The sequence below is a fragment of the Cololabis saira genome, chromosome 9, assembly GCF_033807715.1.
Source record: "Cololabis saira isolate AMF1-May2022 chromosome 9, fColSai1.1, whole genome shotgun sequence".
Lineage (NCBI taxonomy): Eukaryota > Metazoa > Chordata > Actinopteri > Beloniformes > Belonidae > Cololabis > Cololabis saira.
In genome coordinates this window covers 46349337-46366758 of record NC_084595.1, presented here as the reverse complement: position 1 = coordinate 46366758, position 17422 = coordinate 46349337, and the positions used below count along the sequence as shown (strand labels likewise).

Below are 17422 nucleotides of genomic sequence, written 5' to 3'. Positions count from 1 at the left end.
GGGCTTGTACTTCTTGCCCTGAAACACATTCAACAGAGCAAAGACGGTTTAAGACTCAACTCCAGACCAGCAACAGTCCCAGAAAACCCTAAATTACTAAACTAAATTCAGAACAGTGTGGTTGAGTAAAGAATACATTTTAGAACCACACACTGAACACAAACCAGTGTGTATCTCCATCCAACTGGTTAAGGCTGATTTATGGTTCCGCGTTAAAACGACGCAGGGCATACGCCGTAGAGGTGCGCGACGCCGCGTAACCTACGGCGTAGGCTCTGCGTCGAATTAACGCGGAACCATAAATCAGGCTTTAAGTGGACCAGCGTGTGAAGGCAGTAGCTCAGGACAGACATGATCCTCCTCCACTATTTACTGTCTGCAATCTCCAACATACAAACCCAGGAGTGGACACGCTGCAGCTCCACCTACTCACAAAGGGCTCGCCTCACACATGCATCACATTAATGATGCTCAATCCCCACATTTACTAACATGGATATATTGCAGTTGTAAACGGTCATTGAGGATCATGTACATTCAGGTCATCTCAAGTCTCAGTCTTTTGGTAAGCAGTTGTGAAAGCATCAGGATATCAGCTCACAAATATCATCCCCGACCAGAGAAGTGACCCAGACAGTTCCTTGGTTTGAGACTGAAGACGCTGCTGTTTCCTCACCTTGTAGAACTTCCTCAGGTTCTCCTTCTGTGTCTGGTTGATGAGCGGCTCCTCACATGCTGCTCGTCGCTCGGAAAGAACGGACGCTCCGCGTGTTCAGCTAAAGATACTCACGCCGTTTCCGGGGCGTGGCCTCCTCCGTCCAATCGCAGCCGCGCCCGCAGCGCCCCCTGCAGGAGGGGGAGCGGAACCGCAACCATCCACACATTAAACTACTACTACTACTACTACTAGTAAACTACATGAAAAAGAACTAAATTAGATAAAGAAAAGTAAAACCTCTACCCTTTTCATTAAATATTCATTATTATCCGTCAATAAAATTAACATTTTTCAAACATGTTTATTTATGTTCAAATTTTAAAATTATATACAAGATCTTCCTTCTTCTTTTCATAATTTCTTTGGTGTTAATTCCAATATTCATTCTTATGCCACAAGGCACAAAGATGATTTTAATTTACCGTTTTGTAGAACATGTAAACATCAATCTTTCATCACTTTCAGAGGCTCCACTTGTGGAATTCACTCAATAAATCTCTTAAATCATCACCATCATTGCCAATATTCAAAAAAATATTTTAAGAACTTTCTTATTGTTTCATCTTTGTAATGTTTATTTAATCTAAGTTATATTTTCTTGTTTTTTTTCTTGTGTAGCTTTTGTTGAGTTTTTTATTATATATTATATATTATATATTATTATATATTATTATTATATACCACCAGGCTTCTTCCTTTCCTTGCATGTTATTTCAATGTTTTTACATTTATTGTTCAATTCGTCTTATATTGCTAAATAAACTAAAAAAAACGTAGTATATTAAGAACATTTTCAGATTTAAACTTTGGCTAAGGAAAAACTAGAATCCAGAGTCCGAAAAAGACAACTAATCAAAAGCCTGGCTTATTTAGTCTAAATCATTCAAGATGACAGAAATAACAGTATGCAAATATAACACAGATGATTTATTTAGTAAGAACTCACCTTCTGGTGGGAACCCCCTCTGCACATTCTAGCTTCAGCAGATATGAAATAAGACTAAAGGTCTTTCTCAGCAGTACCAAACAATATCACAGGAATCTGTTGATCATTCACTTGTGCTGAAATTGAGGTTATTTGGTGTAAAAAAAAAAAAAAAAAAAATCTATTTGAATTTAAGTTTGCCAAAATGTAGTTCCGAAGGTCCATCAAAGTCTCAAATGGTTTTTATGTAATCTAAATATCTAAACCATTTATTTTGACTGTTTCACTTCATTATAATCCGTTTCTTTAACTTGTCAGTTCATATTTTGCTCATGTTTTGAAATGAATAAAAGAGAGATCCTAAATATTAGTAACTGAGGACACTGGACAGTCTTTATGTATTGTAACTATCCAAGAACTCTGAAACATCTGAAATTATTCAGGGGAACATACAACACATCCTATTCCAGCATTTGATTCAGCACCATTACCGCTCCAGTAAAATCACACCAAAAACGAAATGCTTTAACATCTTTTTTTAAGCCTCAATTCCTCTACACCAGGGGTGTCCAAAGTGGGTCCTCGAGGGCCGGTGTCCTGCATGTTTTAGATGTGTTCCTTTTTTTAAATCAAACCGTGATACAAGGAGCTTGGTCATCAACAGAACTATCCAGACTTTGATGACAAGCTGGTGACGACCGTTAATTAGAATCAGGTGTGTTGATGCAGGAAACAAGTAAAACATGCAGGACACCGGTCCTCGAGGACCCACTTTGGACACCCCTGCTCTACACAAATCCACAATATAACTAGTTAAATTTAATTTCCCATTTTCCCAAAAATCAGTGCGACACACCTGGGCTGTCCAGAAGCCGAGCTCTTCCCCCGGCCAGGCCCGTCTGCAGCTCACATTTGACCATTTAGATGCAAAACATTATATAAACACATTAAAAGATCCCTGGGTTTTTTTCAGCACGCAAGATAAATGACTGAAGGTTTTAATTCTGGGTATAATCTTCCCTTCCAGGCACTTGAACAGTAAGGTTTATTAGTTGAAGTCAAGTCCTTGGAAACAGTGAAGTGAATCACAAGAAACACACGTGAAATGGTCTTTTCCACAGATTTATTGGTGATAGAAACAGCTCTTAAGCTTTGACAGCAAATTTGCGCATGGAGTAGAGCAGGTCTTTCCTCTGCTGCTTCTTGGTACGCAGGCTCTCTTCGTGCTTGTTGAGTTGGCGGCGCATTGCTCTGGTCTTCTTGGGCCTCAGATCCAGGGGCTTGTACTTCTTGCCCTGAAACACATTCAACAGAACAGAAGATGGTTTAAGACTCGACTCCAGACCAGCAACAGTCCCAGAAAACCCAGACTAAACTCAGAACAGTGTTGTGGAGTAAAGAATACATTTAGTAGCACACACTGAACACAAGCCAGTGTGTAATCTGGCCATCCAACTGGTTAAGGACCAGCGTGTCTGAAGGCAGTAGCTCAGGACAGACATGATCCTCCTCCACTATTTACTGTCTGCAATCTCCAACATACAAACCCAGGAGTGGACACGCTGCAGCTCCACCGAACCACAAAGGGCTCGGCTCACACATGCATACATATTGAGTATGAATGCAAAAAAAGGATGAAGTCCTATGGCATTAATAGAAGAGTTTTTCTTAGTTAATCAGTCCTGTCTCATGATATTATATTAGTCTAATTTATCCATACTTGACATATTGCAACATTGTTTGGGGCGCTTCTTATTCTTTGTACCTTAATCAATTATTTTTAATTCAGAAAAGATTTTTGAGAATGATTTCATATTCTACTCAAGCACCTTCTGCACCCTTATTTAGCTAATTTAAATTATAATCAATATATTATATAATATATTTTCTATTAATATGTTTCAAAAATGCATGTTTATGGTCAAATTCATTCTTTCCAAACAAGACATTCCAGGAACTTTTCATATTTTTTTATCATCAGATATTCACTCTTATTCAGTTAGAGGTGGAAGAACTTTCATTTCCCTCTTTGTCTTTTACCTCCAGTCACAAATCCTTTATCTAACTTCATGACCCTCAACTCTGGAACTCTTTAGATCGGTCTCTTAAGTTTGCATCATCCTTAAAAATGTTTAGGACCAGCTTGGTGGGGAATCTCTTATCTAGGCAAAATTAATAGGCTGTTGTAATTGAAATGAAATTGCCATTTCATGGATATTTTTTGTTTGTGTGTTTATTGTGTTTTTCCTTGTTTCTTTTACATTTTCCTTTCTTTTCCTATTAATTGATTTGTTTTTGTGACTTTGTATTGAGGGGGAGGATTTTTTATAAGCCCTTCGGGCTTTTTTTTCCTCTCCTGCTCAAGTATTGTCCTTGTATTGTTAATATAAGTACTGTTTTATCATTGTGCATATGAATAAAATAAAAAATAAAATGCATCACATTAATGATGCTCAATCCCCCACATTTACTAACATGGATGGATAACAGTTGTAAACGGTCATTGAGGATCATGTACATTCAGGTCATCTCAGGTCTCAGTCTTTTGGTAAGCAGTTGTGAAAGCATCAGGATATCAGCTCACAAATATCATCCCCGACCAGAGAAGTGACCCAGACATGCGGTTCCTAGGTTTTAGGACTGAGGACGCTGCTGTTTCCTCACCTTGTAGAACTTCCTCAGGTTCTCCTTCTGTGTCTGGTTGATTACAGTCAGGACTCTGGCGATGGACTTGCGGACGACACGGCTGTGGGAGTGACGGGACACCAGAGTCAACACCAGTACAACCCCATTATAGTTTCAAGAAAATCAAGACAGTAAAAGCACTTTTTAGCACTCATATTGAAATATTGTCACGCCTGCAGATCCCTGACAAATAATTGGCTTTCAAAATATGCTACTTTAAATTTTTACAATTCCAAACACAGATATAATCAGGAAACAGATCAAGCCATCAGCCATCCTAGATCTCATCAGCCTTCCCAAGGCATGAGCCAACTAAGCGGCTGCTTAAGGCCCCGTGACCACTAGAGGGCCCTCAAGAGTTAAATCATTTTTTTATGTGAGACACACAAAAACATAGTTTAACTGCCATTTAATTTTACTGCTAGCTGCTCATGCTAAATAAAACACCAGAGATAAAGGGACACTTCCTGGGTTGTAGCTCCTGAATCTACCGGTCAAGGCTTGTCTGCACTAATTCTGCAGAGGCTTGAAGATTTGAACATCCCCTTTGAGGACAATCATGACAACGGTGCAAAAATGAAAGGTGTGCAGGCTAGGCTTTAGCACAGTGATTTGGGGGCTCCAAAGACTGAATGTGGTGATAGATTTATAGTTACAAAGGTGGAGATGAATTGGTATTTTATTTTATTTATTTTTTTTTTTTTTTTTAAATCGTAATTTTAATTGTTATCGGGATAAATGCCAGAAATTATCGTGATACATTTTTTAGTCCATACCGCCCATCCCTATTGCTGGGTTACTGGTAGGGTTGCCACCCGACCCATAATATACAGAATGGTCCTTTATTTGAGAAAAAATGTTGCGCCCTGTAATAAACTAATACGGGACGCGATTTGTCCCGTATTTTCATTAACGCCCCCATACACACGTCCGTCACACACAAATCAACACTAAATTTAACAATAATGAACAAAATAAAACACAGGAAACATTAAGGCCAGCAAAATCTTTGTCTGTGCCCATATCTTTCTATGTGTGTGCCAGACAGCGGGAGGACTCGGGCTTCACCTCCAGGGAGGGGTTGGGAATTAAAAGTGGCGTTCCGTATTGATGTCATAATCTACAGGTGAAGGTCGGAAAATTTGAATATATTGCAAAACTTAATTCGTAGTAAATTTAACTAAAGGTGAAACAAATATATTATTTCCCACTACATTCAAAGTGAAATATTTCAAGCCTTTATTTGTTATAATTTTGGTGATTCTGGTTCACAGTTTATGAAAACCCCAAATAAAAAATATCTATATTATGAAATCAAACAATTCAATCATCAAAATTATAACAAATAAAGGTTTAACATATCTTTGTATGTAATAAGACTAGGTAATATATTAGTTTCACCTTTTAAGTTGAATTATTGAAATAAATTAACTTTTACACCATATTCTAGTTGAATCATTGAAATAAATTATTATATTATATTCTTCACCTGTAGGCTATATGATTCATCTTGGCTGATGTGGACGGACATAGAACAGGAGGCTATTTCAGCTGCTCTATGGTTGTCTGTCTGGTTACTGGAGAGGGTTAGTAACAGGGTTACTTACATCTTGGAGAGCTTGGACGCGGCTCCGCCGGTCACTTTGGCCACTCGCAGCTGGGACAGTTCATTCTTCAGGTCGTCCAGCTGCTTCAGCAGCTCTTCCTTCTTCTTGCCTCGCAGATCTCTTGCCTTGATCTTGGCCTGGGCAACGAATGGAGACGGAAAAGCAGAGTAAGCACCCGAGCCAGCCCACACTCACAGTTAACAGTCATTCAATTAAACGGATCCAAGTCCCTATCCTTATTCTAAATCCCATCGGCCAACACGTGTCCTGCCGCTCTGCTCGTGTTCTTTAGCAGCCTGTTAGCGCCGCAGCTCCGAGCTTCCTCGGTGCGATAGCTCTGCATGCAAGTATATAACTCCATTTCTGTTGCAGCTGACTCTTCTAAATCGGCATGAATATGTTCCCCTAAGTCTTATGTACATGTATGGAACAACTGGAGCCCGGATAAACGGGGTTTTGAGGGAGAAATGTGCATGTTTTCTGGCGGCCGCGCGGCTCCTCACCATGTTCGTCGTCGCTGCCCGCTCGGAAAGGCCGGACGCTCCGCGTGTTCAGCTAACGGCGCTTCCGGGGCGGGGCGGGCCCCGTCCAATCACAGCCAATCACAGCCGCGCACACAGGGACCGCAGCGCCGCCTGCTGTCCAGGAGGGGGAGGGCGCCGAACAGCAACCATCCTCACATTCATCAGAAGAAAATCAGTCATTATTTATATGAAACCATGTCAAAGTCTCTTGCTCTTTAAGTTACAATCTTGCTACGCTTAAGCACTTTTGTTGAATTGTCAACCTCTATGATTTTTTTATTTTATTGAAACTTTTTTTATCCTGTTTTCTTGTCCTGTTACCAATTACAAATACTGTTGTTAAGATGTATACAATGTATCAACACGTAGAAGACAAATGTATAGGTTTACATATTTGCTTGTGTGTTGTGAGCTTGTAATGTTTCAGATGCAAGCTAATGTTTCCTCAAAGGAATTTTGTAAACTGAAATGTTAAATAAAGTTTAAAAAAAATCCACACATTTATAGTAAACTACATGAAAAAGAAAAAAATTAAATAAAGAAAAGTAAAACCTGACAGTTATTGAGCCTAATCCCATTACTGCTTTGCTTAAACTTCAAGCAGATTTGATAGCTTCCATTGGCTAGACGTCCTATTGTAATGAGGTGAAAATCACCAACACCACCATCACATACACTGTGGATAAAAGAGATATTTAACAACTTGAGGCTTAAAAAAATCCAATACACACTGAGAGGCTCTTCCAGAAAATGTAGTGAAATGTGGGGACCTTTCTTTGCCTATGCAGAGAAAGTTCCCAGTTACACCTGAATAAGATTCCACTTTATTTTTATTTACCTTTTATTTATTTATTTATTTCTATTTTGAAGTGAGGTTATTGTCACTGTAATATGTGGGATATGGCCAAGCCGACTGTCTGTTTGTTTTTTGGCTCTTATGTTACTGTCATTTACAGACACTTTATCAATGTCAATTTGTGTATTCAAAATCAATAAACAAAGTTTACCAAAAAAAAAGAAAATGAAAACCTAGCATATTAAGAACATTTTCAGATAAAAACTTCTCATCAAAAATTAACAAAAAAAACCTTTATAAATGGATAATATATACAGGTATATGGAAAAGTATTGATCAGCATGTTTTACCTGCATGTTTCAGAAGTTTCCCTGATTGGTTCCAACATCCCCTGAACAAATGACTGTCATTAACATTTGTGCAAAGCTTGAAAATAAGCTGACGACGATGATTAAGTCCAACCAGGTGGGTTTAGGCAGGGACCCGTCTACAGGACTGTCTCAGAAAATTAGAATATTGTGATTTTCTGTAATGCAATTACAAAAACAAAAATGTCATACATTCATTACAAATCAACTGAAATATTGCAAGCCTTTTTATTATTTTAATATTGCTGATCATGGCTTACAGTTTAAGAAAACTGAAATATCCCATCTAAAAAAATTAGAATATTCTGGGAATCTTAATCTTAAACTGTAAGCCAAAATCAGCAATATTAAAATAATAAAAGGCTTGCAAATATTTCAGTTGATTTGTAATGAATCCAGAATGTATGACATTTTAGTTTTTTTAATTGCATTACAGAAAATCACAATATTCTTATTTTCTGAGACAGTCCTGTAAAGCATGCAGGACTGGAATGAGACGAGCCCTGATTTACAGGGATATTACAGTGATATTCCCAACAGATGGAGCCAGAAGACATGGTTTTATGATCATGGGTTTATTTGTAATAAATGTTGGAAAGGAAACCAGTTTGTTTGCAGCAAACAATCATAAAAAGCTGTAGTGATTGTACAGTAGTATCAAATAATTTAACACAGCTCAGTGAGGTTAAAAAATGGGCTTGCACCATTTATTTTTTGTTTGATTTCCATGAGACGTCCCTTTCCCCATGGAGTCTCTGTGACTGAATCCGTCTGCTACCTGTCATTAGTAATACGAGAAGTGTCCTTCATATGCGTGTCCGTGTGTTACGTACACATACATATTATGTACACACAGATGAAATATACACAAAGTAAATGCACAAACACAACCCTTAATGCCAGAAAATTAAATATAGTTCCATAGCCAGCACGTGTCACCGTTGTGTGACGTCACACTCAGGGCCGAGGATACTGATAAGGCAGTGGGACTGAGAGACGGGCCGAGTCAGAGACATGAGGGGGTTCTGGTCCACCAAGGGGATAAATACTGGAAACTCATCACATCAAACTATTTACACCATTTATAAATTTCTCAATGCATACAGTATGTACATATCTGTATCTATAAATAGACATGTGGAATGTGTTTCATTTACATTTGCAAAGGCAGGTAAAGGTAGAACGTGTCGTCCAGTCATCTGATACACAACATTCACTGATTTTATCACATACAGTAGTTCATATTGTCCCAAAAAAAGTTCCTATCTTTTGCTTGTTTGGTGGTTGGAAAACGCCAAACAAAATGAAAGGTTCCTGGTCAAAACCCATCTATGTTAGTGTTCAAATATGCAGAGATCATTAGAAAACCTCCTTGATTGTACAAAGAAAATTCATTTTGAATCCACAAAATGTGTGTGTGTGTGTGTGTGTGTGTGTGTGTGTGTGTGTGTGTGTGTGTGTGTGTGTGTGTGTGTGTGTGTGTGTGTGTGTGTGTGTGTGTGTGTGTGTGTGTGTGTGTGTGTGTGTGTGTGTGTATATATTTATTCCAAGACAATTAAGGTCCCTTGCCACGGATGTAAATGATTCACGAGTGATTGAAAGGTACCGTCAACACGGCTCACCAACTGTGCAGATCATTACAACGGATGAGACATTTGCATAAAATAAGCCCTGTTTTATTTGAAACGAGGCAGCAACCCAGCGACAGGCTGAGAGCTCCTTTAGCGTGTCAGGCTTGTGTTGACGTGGTCGTGTTGGCGCTCATTTAAACAGGCAGAGCCTTGCTGTCACTCTCTAGAACCAGCTACGATGGCCGGGCTCATCCTGATGGTTCTGTCATGATGTCAGAAGTCAAATGAAACATCCGCTTAATATAGTGAGAGCAGAAGAATGTTTGTAAAAACATCAATAGGCTCTATAATCCATGATTTAATACAGAGCTAGCTCTCTCTCTCAGTTCAAGTCCTGTTCAGGGATTGGAGTAATAAAGGAAGGAGGTTTTCCTGCAGGTGCTGGTCCTGGATGGTCCTGGATGTTCCTACGCTGCCACAGCTTCTCCTCCTGCTCCTCAGCTCCAGCTGGTGGACGTGCCTGAGACTGACGGGCGAATGGTTCCCTTGGGAGAAGGCTTGGATCCAAACCAGGACATCTGGAACACGCACAACACACCAGACATGAGCTCAGCGCAAAGAAAAGTTAGGAATTAGGGCTGCCAGTTTAGCGCGTTAATTAGATTCATTAATTACACTGCTAATTAACGCGTTATTTGATTTGATTTGATGTGTTTATTTGGTCATGTTGTAGAAGTCAGTAGTTAATACAAAGTTTTTTGCATGTAGATCAAGCAAGGACCAAAAGGTGTAGACTGAAGCCAAAGTTTATTTTGTCTACCCTTTTAACACAATGTCAACGTCCCACTGTAGTGCAAGATTTGAAAAAATTAATCAAGTTATGAAAAATAACGCAATCAATTATGAGTGGCAAAATGCGTGAGTATTTTAAATGTGTCCCATTGAGGGAGCCGTAGTTCACTTGGCAGTGACAGGTCACTTCCCTCCTGCTGCTGGTCAAACTAACAAAGACCTGACAGACCTGGACGACTCAGGGGAGACTCAGCAAGTCTTTGTTAGGACCTTTGAACGACAAGTTTATTTATAAAAAGAAAGAAGACGGGACTATCAACAAGAACGCGGTGATTTGTACATTTTGTAAAAAAGAATGTTCCTATCAGCGGAGCTGCTCCAGCCTGAATTATCATTTAAACGCTAAACATGTCCAGACAAGTTCCACTGTAAACGTTACAGCTACTAGTGCTTGAATTGCTGCATTGAGTCAGCTTTAGTGAGGCTCCTTTTAAGAAATGAGACTCTCTAGCGCCACCCTTCACCACGACGGCCGTCGGGGGTACTGCAGCCAACAGTGAAGCCGGCACGGGAGAACGGGGAGAACGCACATGCAGCGTCATGTGACGTCACATCTGCAGGACAGCGCGGGAAATTCGGGACCGAATTGCAGCACATTTTGCAGCACACAGCCTGTTCAAGGCAACGGAGAGATACACTAGAGGAATCATTCTTTTTGGTTTGGAACGCTTCATCTGACATTATTACTAGAAAACTTAAAACGTATACGATTTTTTTTCATAAATCCTGCCTCAATCCTGCCTCAAGCTCCTTTAATGGGACTTTTTAGCTGAGTGATGATAGTCCTCATTGTCAAAACAGCAGCTCAGTAAGTTGATGGTGAACAGCTAAAGGGATTCTTGTCTAGAGAGCTCAGGAGCTTGCTAATGTACAGAAGAGTATTAGGGCCAGGCAGGAGAAAACATATTTGAGAGGGGAAGATTCTCTCTTATTGTGCACTTCGAGAAAGAAGTTGAAATGTCGAGATTAATGTTGAAATACAATTTCAAGAATAAAGTCGAAATTTCATGAATACAATTTCAAGAATAAAGTCGAAATGTCGAGATTACCGTAATAGTCTAAAATATTATTTTTATTTTTCTCCTGCCTGGCTATCACCAGCATACTCTTCCGTACTAATGAAACATTTCCGGAGGGGAGGAAGGAACAAGCTAAAGTAAAAAAAGACCAACTTTGTACTCCAGAGTTTGCTTCATCATGTCCTCTTCCTCCCGGGTGAAGTTGAGCAGCACAGAGACGGCTCGGATCAGCTGTAACGCCTGAAACAGCAGGAGGAACCAACGTGAGGTCTGGGCTGGAACAAACCATCCTCCATGTACACCACACAGATACGAGCAGTACTGGAGTTGAGGGGGGATGAGGGGGGATGAGGGGGGATGAGGGGGGATGAGGGGGGATGAGGGGGGATGAGGGGGGGTGAGGGGGATGAGGGGGGATGAGGGGGGATGAGGGGGGATGAGGGGGGATGAGGGGGGATGAGGGGGGATGAGGGGGAATGAGGGGGGAGATGAGGGGGGATGAGGGGGGATGAGGGGGGATGAGGGGGGATGGCATCCCCCCTGAAATAAAAACGGTCCAAATCATCCCCCCTGTAAAACTGCCATCCCTCCTTTCCATCCCTTATGTCATTTCATCAATGAATGTGGTTTTACTGCTATTTCAACATTTAGAGTCATCACCAGAAAAATAACTTATTATTTGACAATTTTCACCTGTTTCAAGTAAATTTTCACTTGAAATAAGTAGAAAAATCTGCCAGTGGGACAAGATTTATCTTCTTATTACAAGCAAAAAAATATTGTTCCACTGGCAGATTTTTCTACTGATTTCAAGTGAAAATCTACTTGAAACAGGTGAAAATTGTTGTTTTTTCCAGTGATGAGTCTTGTTTTGAGTGTAATGAAATTTTTTTACTAAAATGAGACATTTTAACTAGAAATAAGACAAATATCCTTGTTAAGATTGTGAGTTTTTGCAGTGATCCATTTTAGTTATCCTGTGAAGGACAGAGTCATATTGATAAGTTCAGAAAAGTGTTTTTTATTGTTGTGTTTTGATGTATTTGATGTAAGCCCAGTGGATATTTCAAGCTTACAGAAGGCTGCATTTAACTGCTGCTATGTCATTCCTGCAGTATTTCTGCAGGTGTTTTGGTCACTGCTATTATTTGTAGTATATTATATTATTTGTAATCAGCACAAATTATCTGTCCCCGTATGATAAAATCCACCATCCCCCCTGATGTTTTTTACAACTCGAGTATTGGACACGACGGATGACTAGCCTCAGCGTCTCTGGAGGACATGAACTTGAGCACGACGTGCTTGAGATACTCCAGGTTGATCTCCCGCGTGTCGTTGAGGTCGGCAGCGTTGGTCACGGTGTTGGATGTCGGGGGACTGGGAGTGGAGGCCGCCAGCGGCTCTGGACAAACCCGCTCTGGTTTCTCTGCCTGACTCTCTGGAAACTTCTCCCTCCCCTCAGCTTCTGACTCGGGCTTTAGTTTCTTGAGGGCAAAAAAAGACAGATAGACATATTCATTGTTCATCTACACTCACCAAGCAGCAATGAGAACTTTGTATTCATTTCTTCCAGCATGCACACATTTCCTTCACCGACTACGTTTCCATGCATCAATAACCCTTTTAAAACCGAATATTAGCAATGACCTGGTTGCACACGGCCATGTAAACACCAATAACCCCTTTGAATAACCGGAATTTGCTCATATTCGGTTTTTAAAAACCTGAAAATGACCCCTGGGTTACTTATATCCCCATCAAAAGGAACTCTGTTCACAAGGAATCCTGGTCTTTTGAGTCCAGGAAGTTCTTATAAACACGGAGAAACCAAGACCAGGAGGAGACTAATCACTTCATAAATGTAATGAAGGATATGAACATTTCTGCATTTGTAGACGGTAGAAAGTACCGGGATAGAAGATTTACAAGAAGGTGAGAGAAAAGTTGCGCGAAGCAGTATTTGTAGGAACACCAGATCAAGCTCCGCTGGAAGACGCTGAAAAAGGAGAACTACAGGGACAAGAAACAAAACGGTACCAGTGGGTCAGATTATCCTCCGTGCTGCTGTTATTGTTGTTGTTTTGGATACAGGAAGAAGAAGCAGAAATTACGGGAATTGTATCATGACGTTCTCCGTGCGTTGCTGGTTTGATCCAGATATCCCAAATGATTAATCACCATGTAAACAGGGATAACCCTGTTTGCTCACGCATGGAAACAGATTATTCCCAATGTTTCAGTAACTGGAATATTGACCGTAACCCCAATTTTGACTGCCTGTAAACGTAGTCAGTGACATGGAAGGAAGCATCTTACCAGCTCTTTCTGCAGAGTCCTCTTTAACTCCGCCAGTCTCTGCTGCAGCTGCTTGATGATCTGGACAGGACAGGATGTTGGTGCGAGGCGTTAGTGTGTTTCCATGCAAGAATTTTCCTGAATATCAACATGAGGGCAGATAAAAAAAAAAAAGAAGAAGAAAAAAGTATGTTTCTGACCCTGTTTTTGTCACTGAGCTGCTGCTCCAGCTCCTTGTTGACCTTCTGGATGTGATCCAGATCATCCACCGTCACGCTGCCGTTCTGGTCCTCCTCACACACCTCTGGGCTGTGGAGCTGCTCCGTCAGGGTCTCCACCTCCACCTCCAGGTAGGAGATCTGGACACACACACGGGGCCGGGGGGATTCATTCAGGCTCCACGGAAACACTGAACACGCTACCTCATGATTATATGAAAGCTGTACTAAAGACGTCCAAACAAAATGACCCCAGAAAAACCAACAACTACACGAAGCTTATTCTGCAACAGAATATCATTCCTTCCAATCTCCATGTGAGCATGCAGCTAACCTGTGGCAGCTGACTACACCACTGCACAATTACATTTACAGGACTGTCTCAGAAAATTAGAATATTGTGATTTTCTGTAATGCAATTAAAAAAACTAAAATGTCATACATTCTGGATTCATTACAAATCAACTGAAATATTACAAGCCTTTTATTATTTTAATATTGTTGATTATGGCTTACAGCTTAAGAAAACTCAAATATCCTATCTCAAAAAATTAGAATATTCTGGGAATCTTAATCTTAAACTGTAAACCATAATTAGCAATATTAAAATAATAAAAGACTTGCAATATTTCAGTTGATTTGTAATGAATCCAGAATGGATGACATTTTTGTTTTTTTAATTGCATTACAGAAAATAAAGAACTTTATCACAATATTCTAATTTTATGAGACAGTCCTGTATGTTAATAAGAGCTGTCATTTGTCCATTTACTGTACAGTGAGCAAAAATAACCGAGTCAAATTCCCTGTCTTGTTTGACCTGACCTGATTCTGATTCTTTCCCCAGTAAACTCTTCTAACACTCTCCTTGTTGTTCTGGATCCCCGTTGATCGGTAAACTCAACTCTTCAATTTCTGAGGTGAGATGCAGAAAGAGATGCAGACGTGGTAGTCAGCTGACCCCTGATGTGATGTTTTTGGGTTCTCTGGTTGCTCATATTAAAAACGTGGGAAGATATGAAGTAATTAACAGTGGCTATTAATACTGCTGTGTTGAGTGGTGTCCGAGGCAGATCTGAGCAGATATGGGAGTGTGACTGACCCGTGCCTGACAGCCGTCCAGCTGCTGCGTCTGGCCCAGCAGCTCCCCCCGGAGCCCCGTCAGCTGCAGGTCCCTGTCGGCCTCCACCTGCTGCAGCTCAGCTCGCAGCCGCTCCGCCTGGTCCTGCAGCTGCACCGCCGAGTCCTGCCCACTCTGCAGCTCTGCAGCACAAACACATTTACAGTCATTTACAAATTAAAGTCAAAAGATTCAAAAAGGCCCAGTCCCAATCCCCCCCTAGCCCTACTTTTCAGCACTACCCCTACATTTTGCACGTTCCCATGAAGGTAGTGGTGTCCCAATTCCCCTTTTCATATAGAGCTAGTTAGGGATGGGAATCGAGAACCGGGTCTTGTTGAGAACCGGTTCCCAGTGTTTCAATTCCTTGGAATCGTTTGCCTTTTTCGCAAACGATTCCCTTATCGATTCCAGTCGGCGCGAATGACGTCACCAAGCACGTTGCGCAACGTGCGCATTCGCGCCCAGCAGGAAAACACGGGGACAAAGCGGCACAAACGCTCGAAAGTTTGGTTACATTTTACCAAAAAGGATGACAACAGGGCGACAATTCTTGCAATGTGGACATTTTACCAAAGGGGGGAAACTGTTAGGACTCGGCAAGCTGATGCGCTGGGAGCGCGGAGTCAGCCTGCATGTGGTAAGGCTGATTTATGGTTCCGCGTTACACCAACACAGAGCCTACGGCGTAGGGTACGCCGTACCCTACGCCGTACCCTACGCCGTAGGCTCTGCGTCGATTTAACGCGGAACCATAATTCATGCTTTAGAAGAGCTGCGCCACGCGGACGAGCCGGGCGCTCCGGCGGACAGCGGAGCTCTCCTGACACAGCTGCAGCTCGTCAGCTCATCTATGGAGAAGTTAAAGAGCATCTACCGCTAGCTTCTCCTTTCATCAAGGCAGGGAAGAGTATCATGCCAGAATAGATGAATGTCACCAAGCAGGGACTAAGTTTGAGGTGTTGAACATGTTACTGGACATTCTTGTGCTATTGCTACAAAGTAATTTGTTGTTTTTAGTTAATTTGTACAGAAGAATATTTATTTTATTATTATTATTTTATATTAAATACATATTTTACTGTATATTACAAATCATTTTGTGGGGATAAATATTTTGAGTTAGTTTCTGCATAAAAATGCGTTTTGATTAAATTTCTAGCGAGAAATATATATTTTACTTTCATAATATTCACTCAGTGAATGTACATAATCACTCGCTTGCCCGTTGTTGCAAAGTCTTTTCAGATCTCGCCAGAATAAAGGCGGATTTATGGTTCCGCGTTACACCAACGCAGAGCCTACGGCGTAGGCTACGTGGCGACGCGCGCCGTACGCCGTACCCTACGTCGTAGGCTCTGCGTTGGTGTAACGCGGAACCATAAATCAGCTCCCGGGCCGGAGGCTCTTCTCATCTCCGAAAACATAGGATCAAATTTCTTAACAGGCGTTATTTGGATAAACTGAGCCCAGGTTGGGGATCTTAACGGTTACTTTTACTCCTGAAATAATATTAAAACTTAATAAAGTGGCATATTAACAGCACTACAGCTGAAATTAAAACAGCTTTTAGCTCTGGGATTCCTGATATGGTGTGACGTTTGTGCAAACGTAACTACGCAGTCGCTTACGTACCCGAACGTAAACCACGCAGTGACGTAGCGAGTGGTGTCCCAATCCCTAGGGAACATTACAAGATTTTTAGGGCTAGTGGTAGAAAGTAGGGGGTGTATTGGGATTGGCCCAAAGGCTTGAATCTCAATGACCACATCTGACGTGTCAGAGTTAAATAAAGAATAAACGGGTAGCGAGTCTGAACGAGTGATCAGTCAGCACAGAATCATGAAAAGCCGAGCAATAATCCTTTAAAGGCTAAGACTGTGTGGGTGTACCGTTCTGAAGGGTCTGGACCTCCTCCTCTCTGAGCGTTAGCTTCTCAGTGGCGCTGGACAGATCCTGCTGCGAGTTCTGGAGAGCCAGGGTCAACTCTCTCACCTGGCATGAAGCACAAGGAAGCCTTTTTCACTACACGATGCACCGTTTCACCCAAACACACGGATCCCTTTTCTGATTTTGTACATTTTAAGTGGTAAAGTTTGATGCTCAAGTCCACTGATAGCCATGCTGGTGCATGTTGCTGCACATTGGTCTGCTCGTGACCAAGACCTGCATGCCGGGTGTTTGTGCACACACCTGAGTCTGCAGGTCCTCCTTCTGCCGCCGGGTCTCCTCCAGAGCTTTGGCTATCTCAGTGCTCACCGTCTGCCGGCTGCTCAGCTCCGCCTGAAGGAGGAGACACGGCAGGACAACACGTTACTTTCATCTCTTCAAAAGATCCAAACACGCTCCATTCATGCTCTTTTGAAGCATTTCCTATTTTTTTAAGACTTCAGCAAGGTTATTTATCACTAGGCCTGTGTTGAAAAAAAAATCGATTTTCCGATTCTAAATCGATTAACTAATTAATTCCTAAAAATCGATTCATATGAGATCGATTATTTTTTTCATGACTACATTTTCACAACTTTAATCCCAGTAGTCTCATCATTTAATTCACACATGCGCTATTGAACTGTTGCAATTTCTTTCTTTTTTTGCACTTACAATGGATATTGAAAGGAATATTTGAGTTGTTTATTTCTTAGTTATTTATTTCATACAACTAACTTTTGGTATTTTTTTGTTTGTGCCCAAAAAAGGAAAGTTTTGTTGGACACCAGA

At 41.1% G+C, this 17422-nt stretch overlaps 2 protein-coding genes across 5 annotated transcripts in view; both read right to left on the bottom strand.

Annotated features, from left to right (window-relative positions):
- Window positions 1-2751: 2751 nt before the first annotated feature.
- On the bottom strand, window positions 2752-6556 carry rpl35 (ribosomal protein L35). Its single transcript, XM_061730194.1, has 4 exons — window positions 6439-6556; window positions 5936-6072; window positions 4308-4389; window positions 2752-2938 (listed from the first exon to the last, which is right to left on the bottom strand). The coding sequence occupies exons 1-4, from the start codon at window positions 6439-6441 to the stop codon at window positions 2789-2791; spliced, it is 372 nt and encodes a 123-aa protein (XP_061586178.1). The 5' UTR covers window positions 6442-6556; the 3' UTR covers window positions 2752-2788.
- A 1639-nt stretch (window positions 6557-8195) lies between these two features.
- The window catches only part of golga1 (golgin A1), a 33567-nt gene continuing 24340 nt past the window's right edge, over window positions 8196-17422 (bottom strand). For all 4 annotated transcript variants that reach the window (XM_061729692.1, XM_061729695.1, XM_061729694.1 and 1 more), the window contains 8 exons: window positions 16895-16984; window positions 16594-16696; window positions 14684-14844; window positions 13564-13722; window positions 13385-13444; window positions 12331-12552; window positions 11219-11305; window positions 8196-9772 (listed from right to left, as the gene is read on the bottom strand). In XM_061729692.1, coding sequence (XP_061585676.1) covers window positions 9692-9772; window positions 11219-11305; window positions 12331-12552; window positions 13385-13444; window positions 13564-13722; window positions 14684-14844; window positions 16594-16696; window positions 16895-16984 — 963 coding nt within the window. In that variant the 3' untranslated portion in view covers window positions 8196-9691. The remainder of the gene's footprint in view (window positions 9773-11218; window positions 11306-12330; window positions 12553-13384; window positions 13445-13563; window positions 13723-14683; window positions 14845-16593; window positions 16697-16894; window positions 16985-17422) is intronic.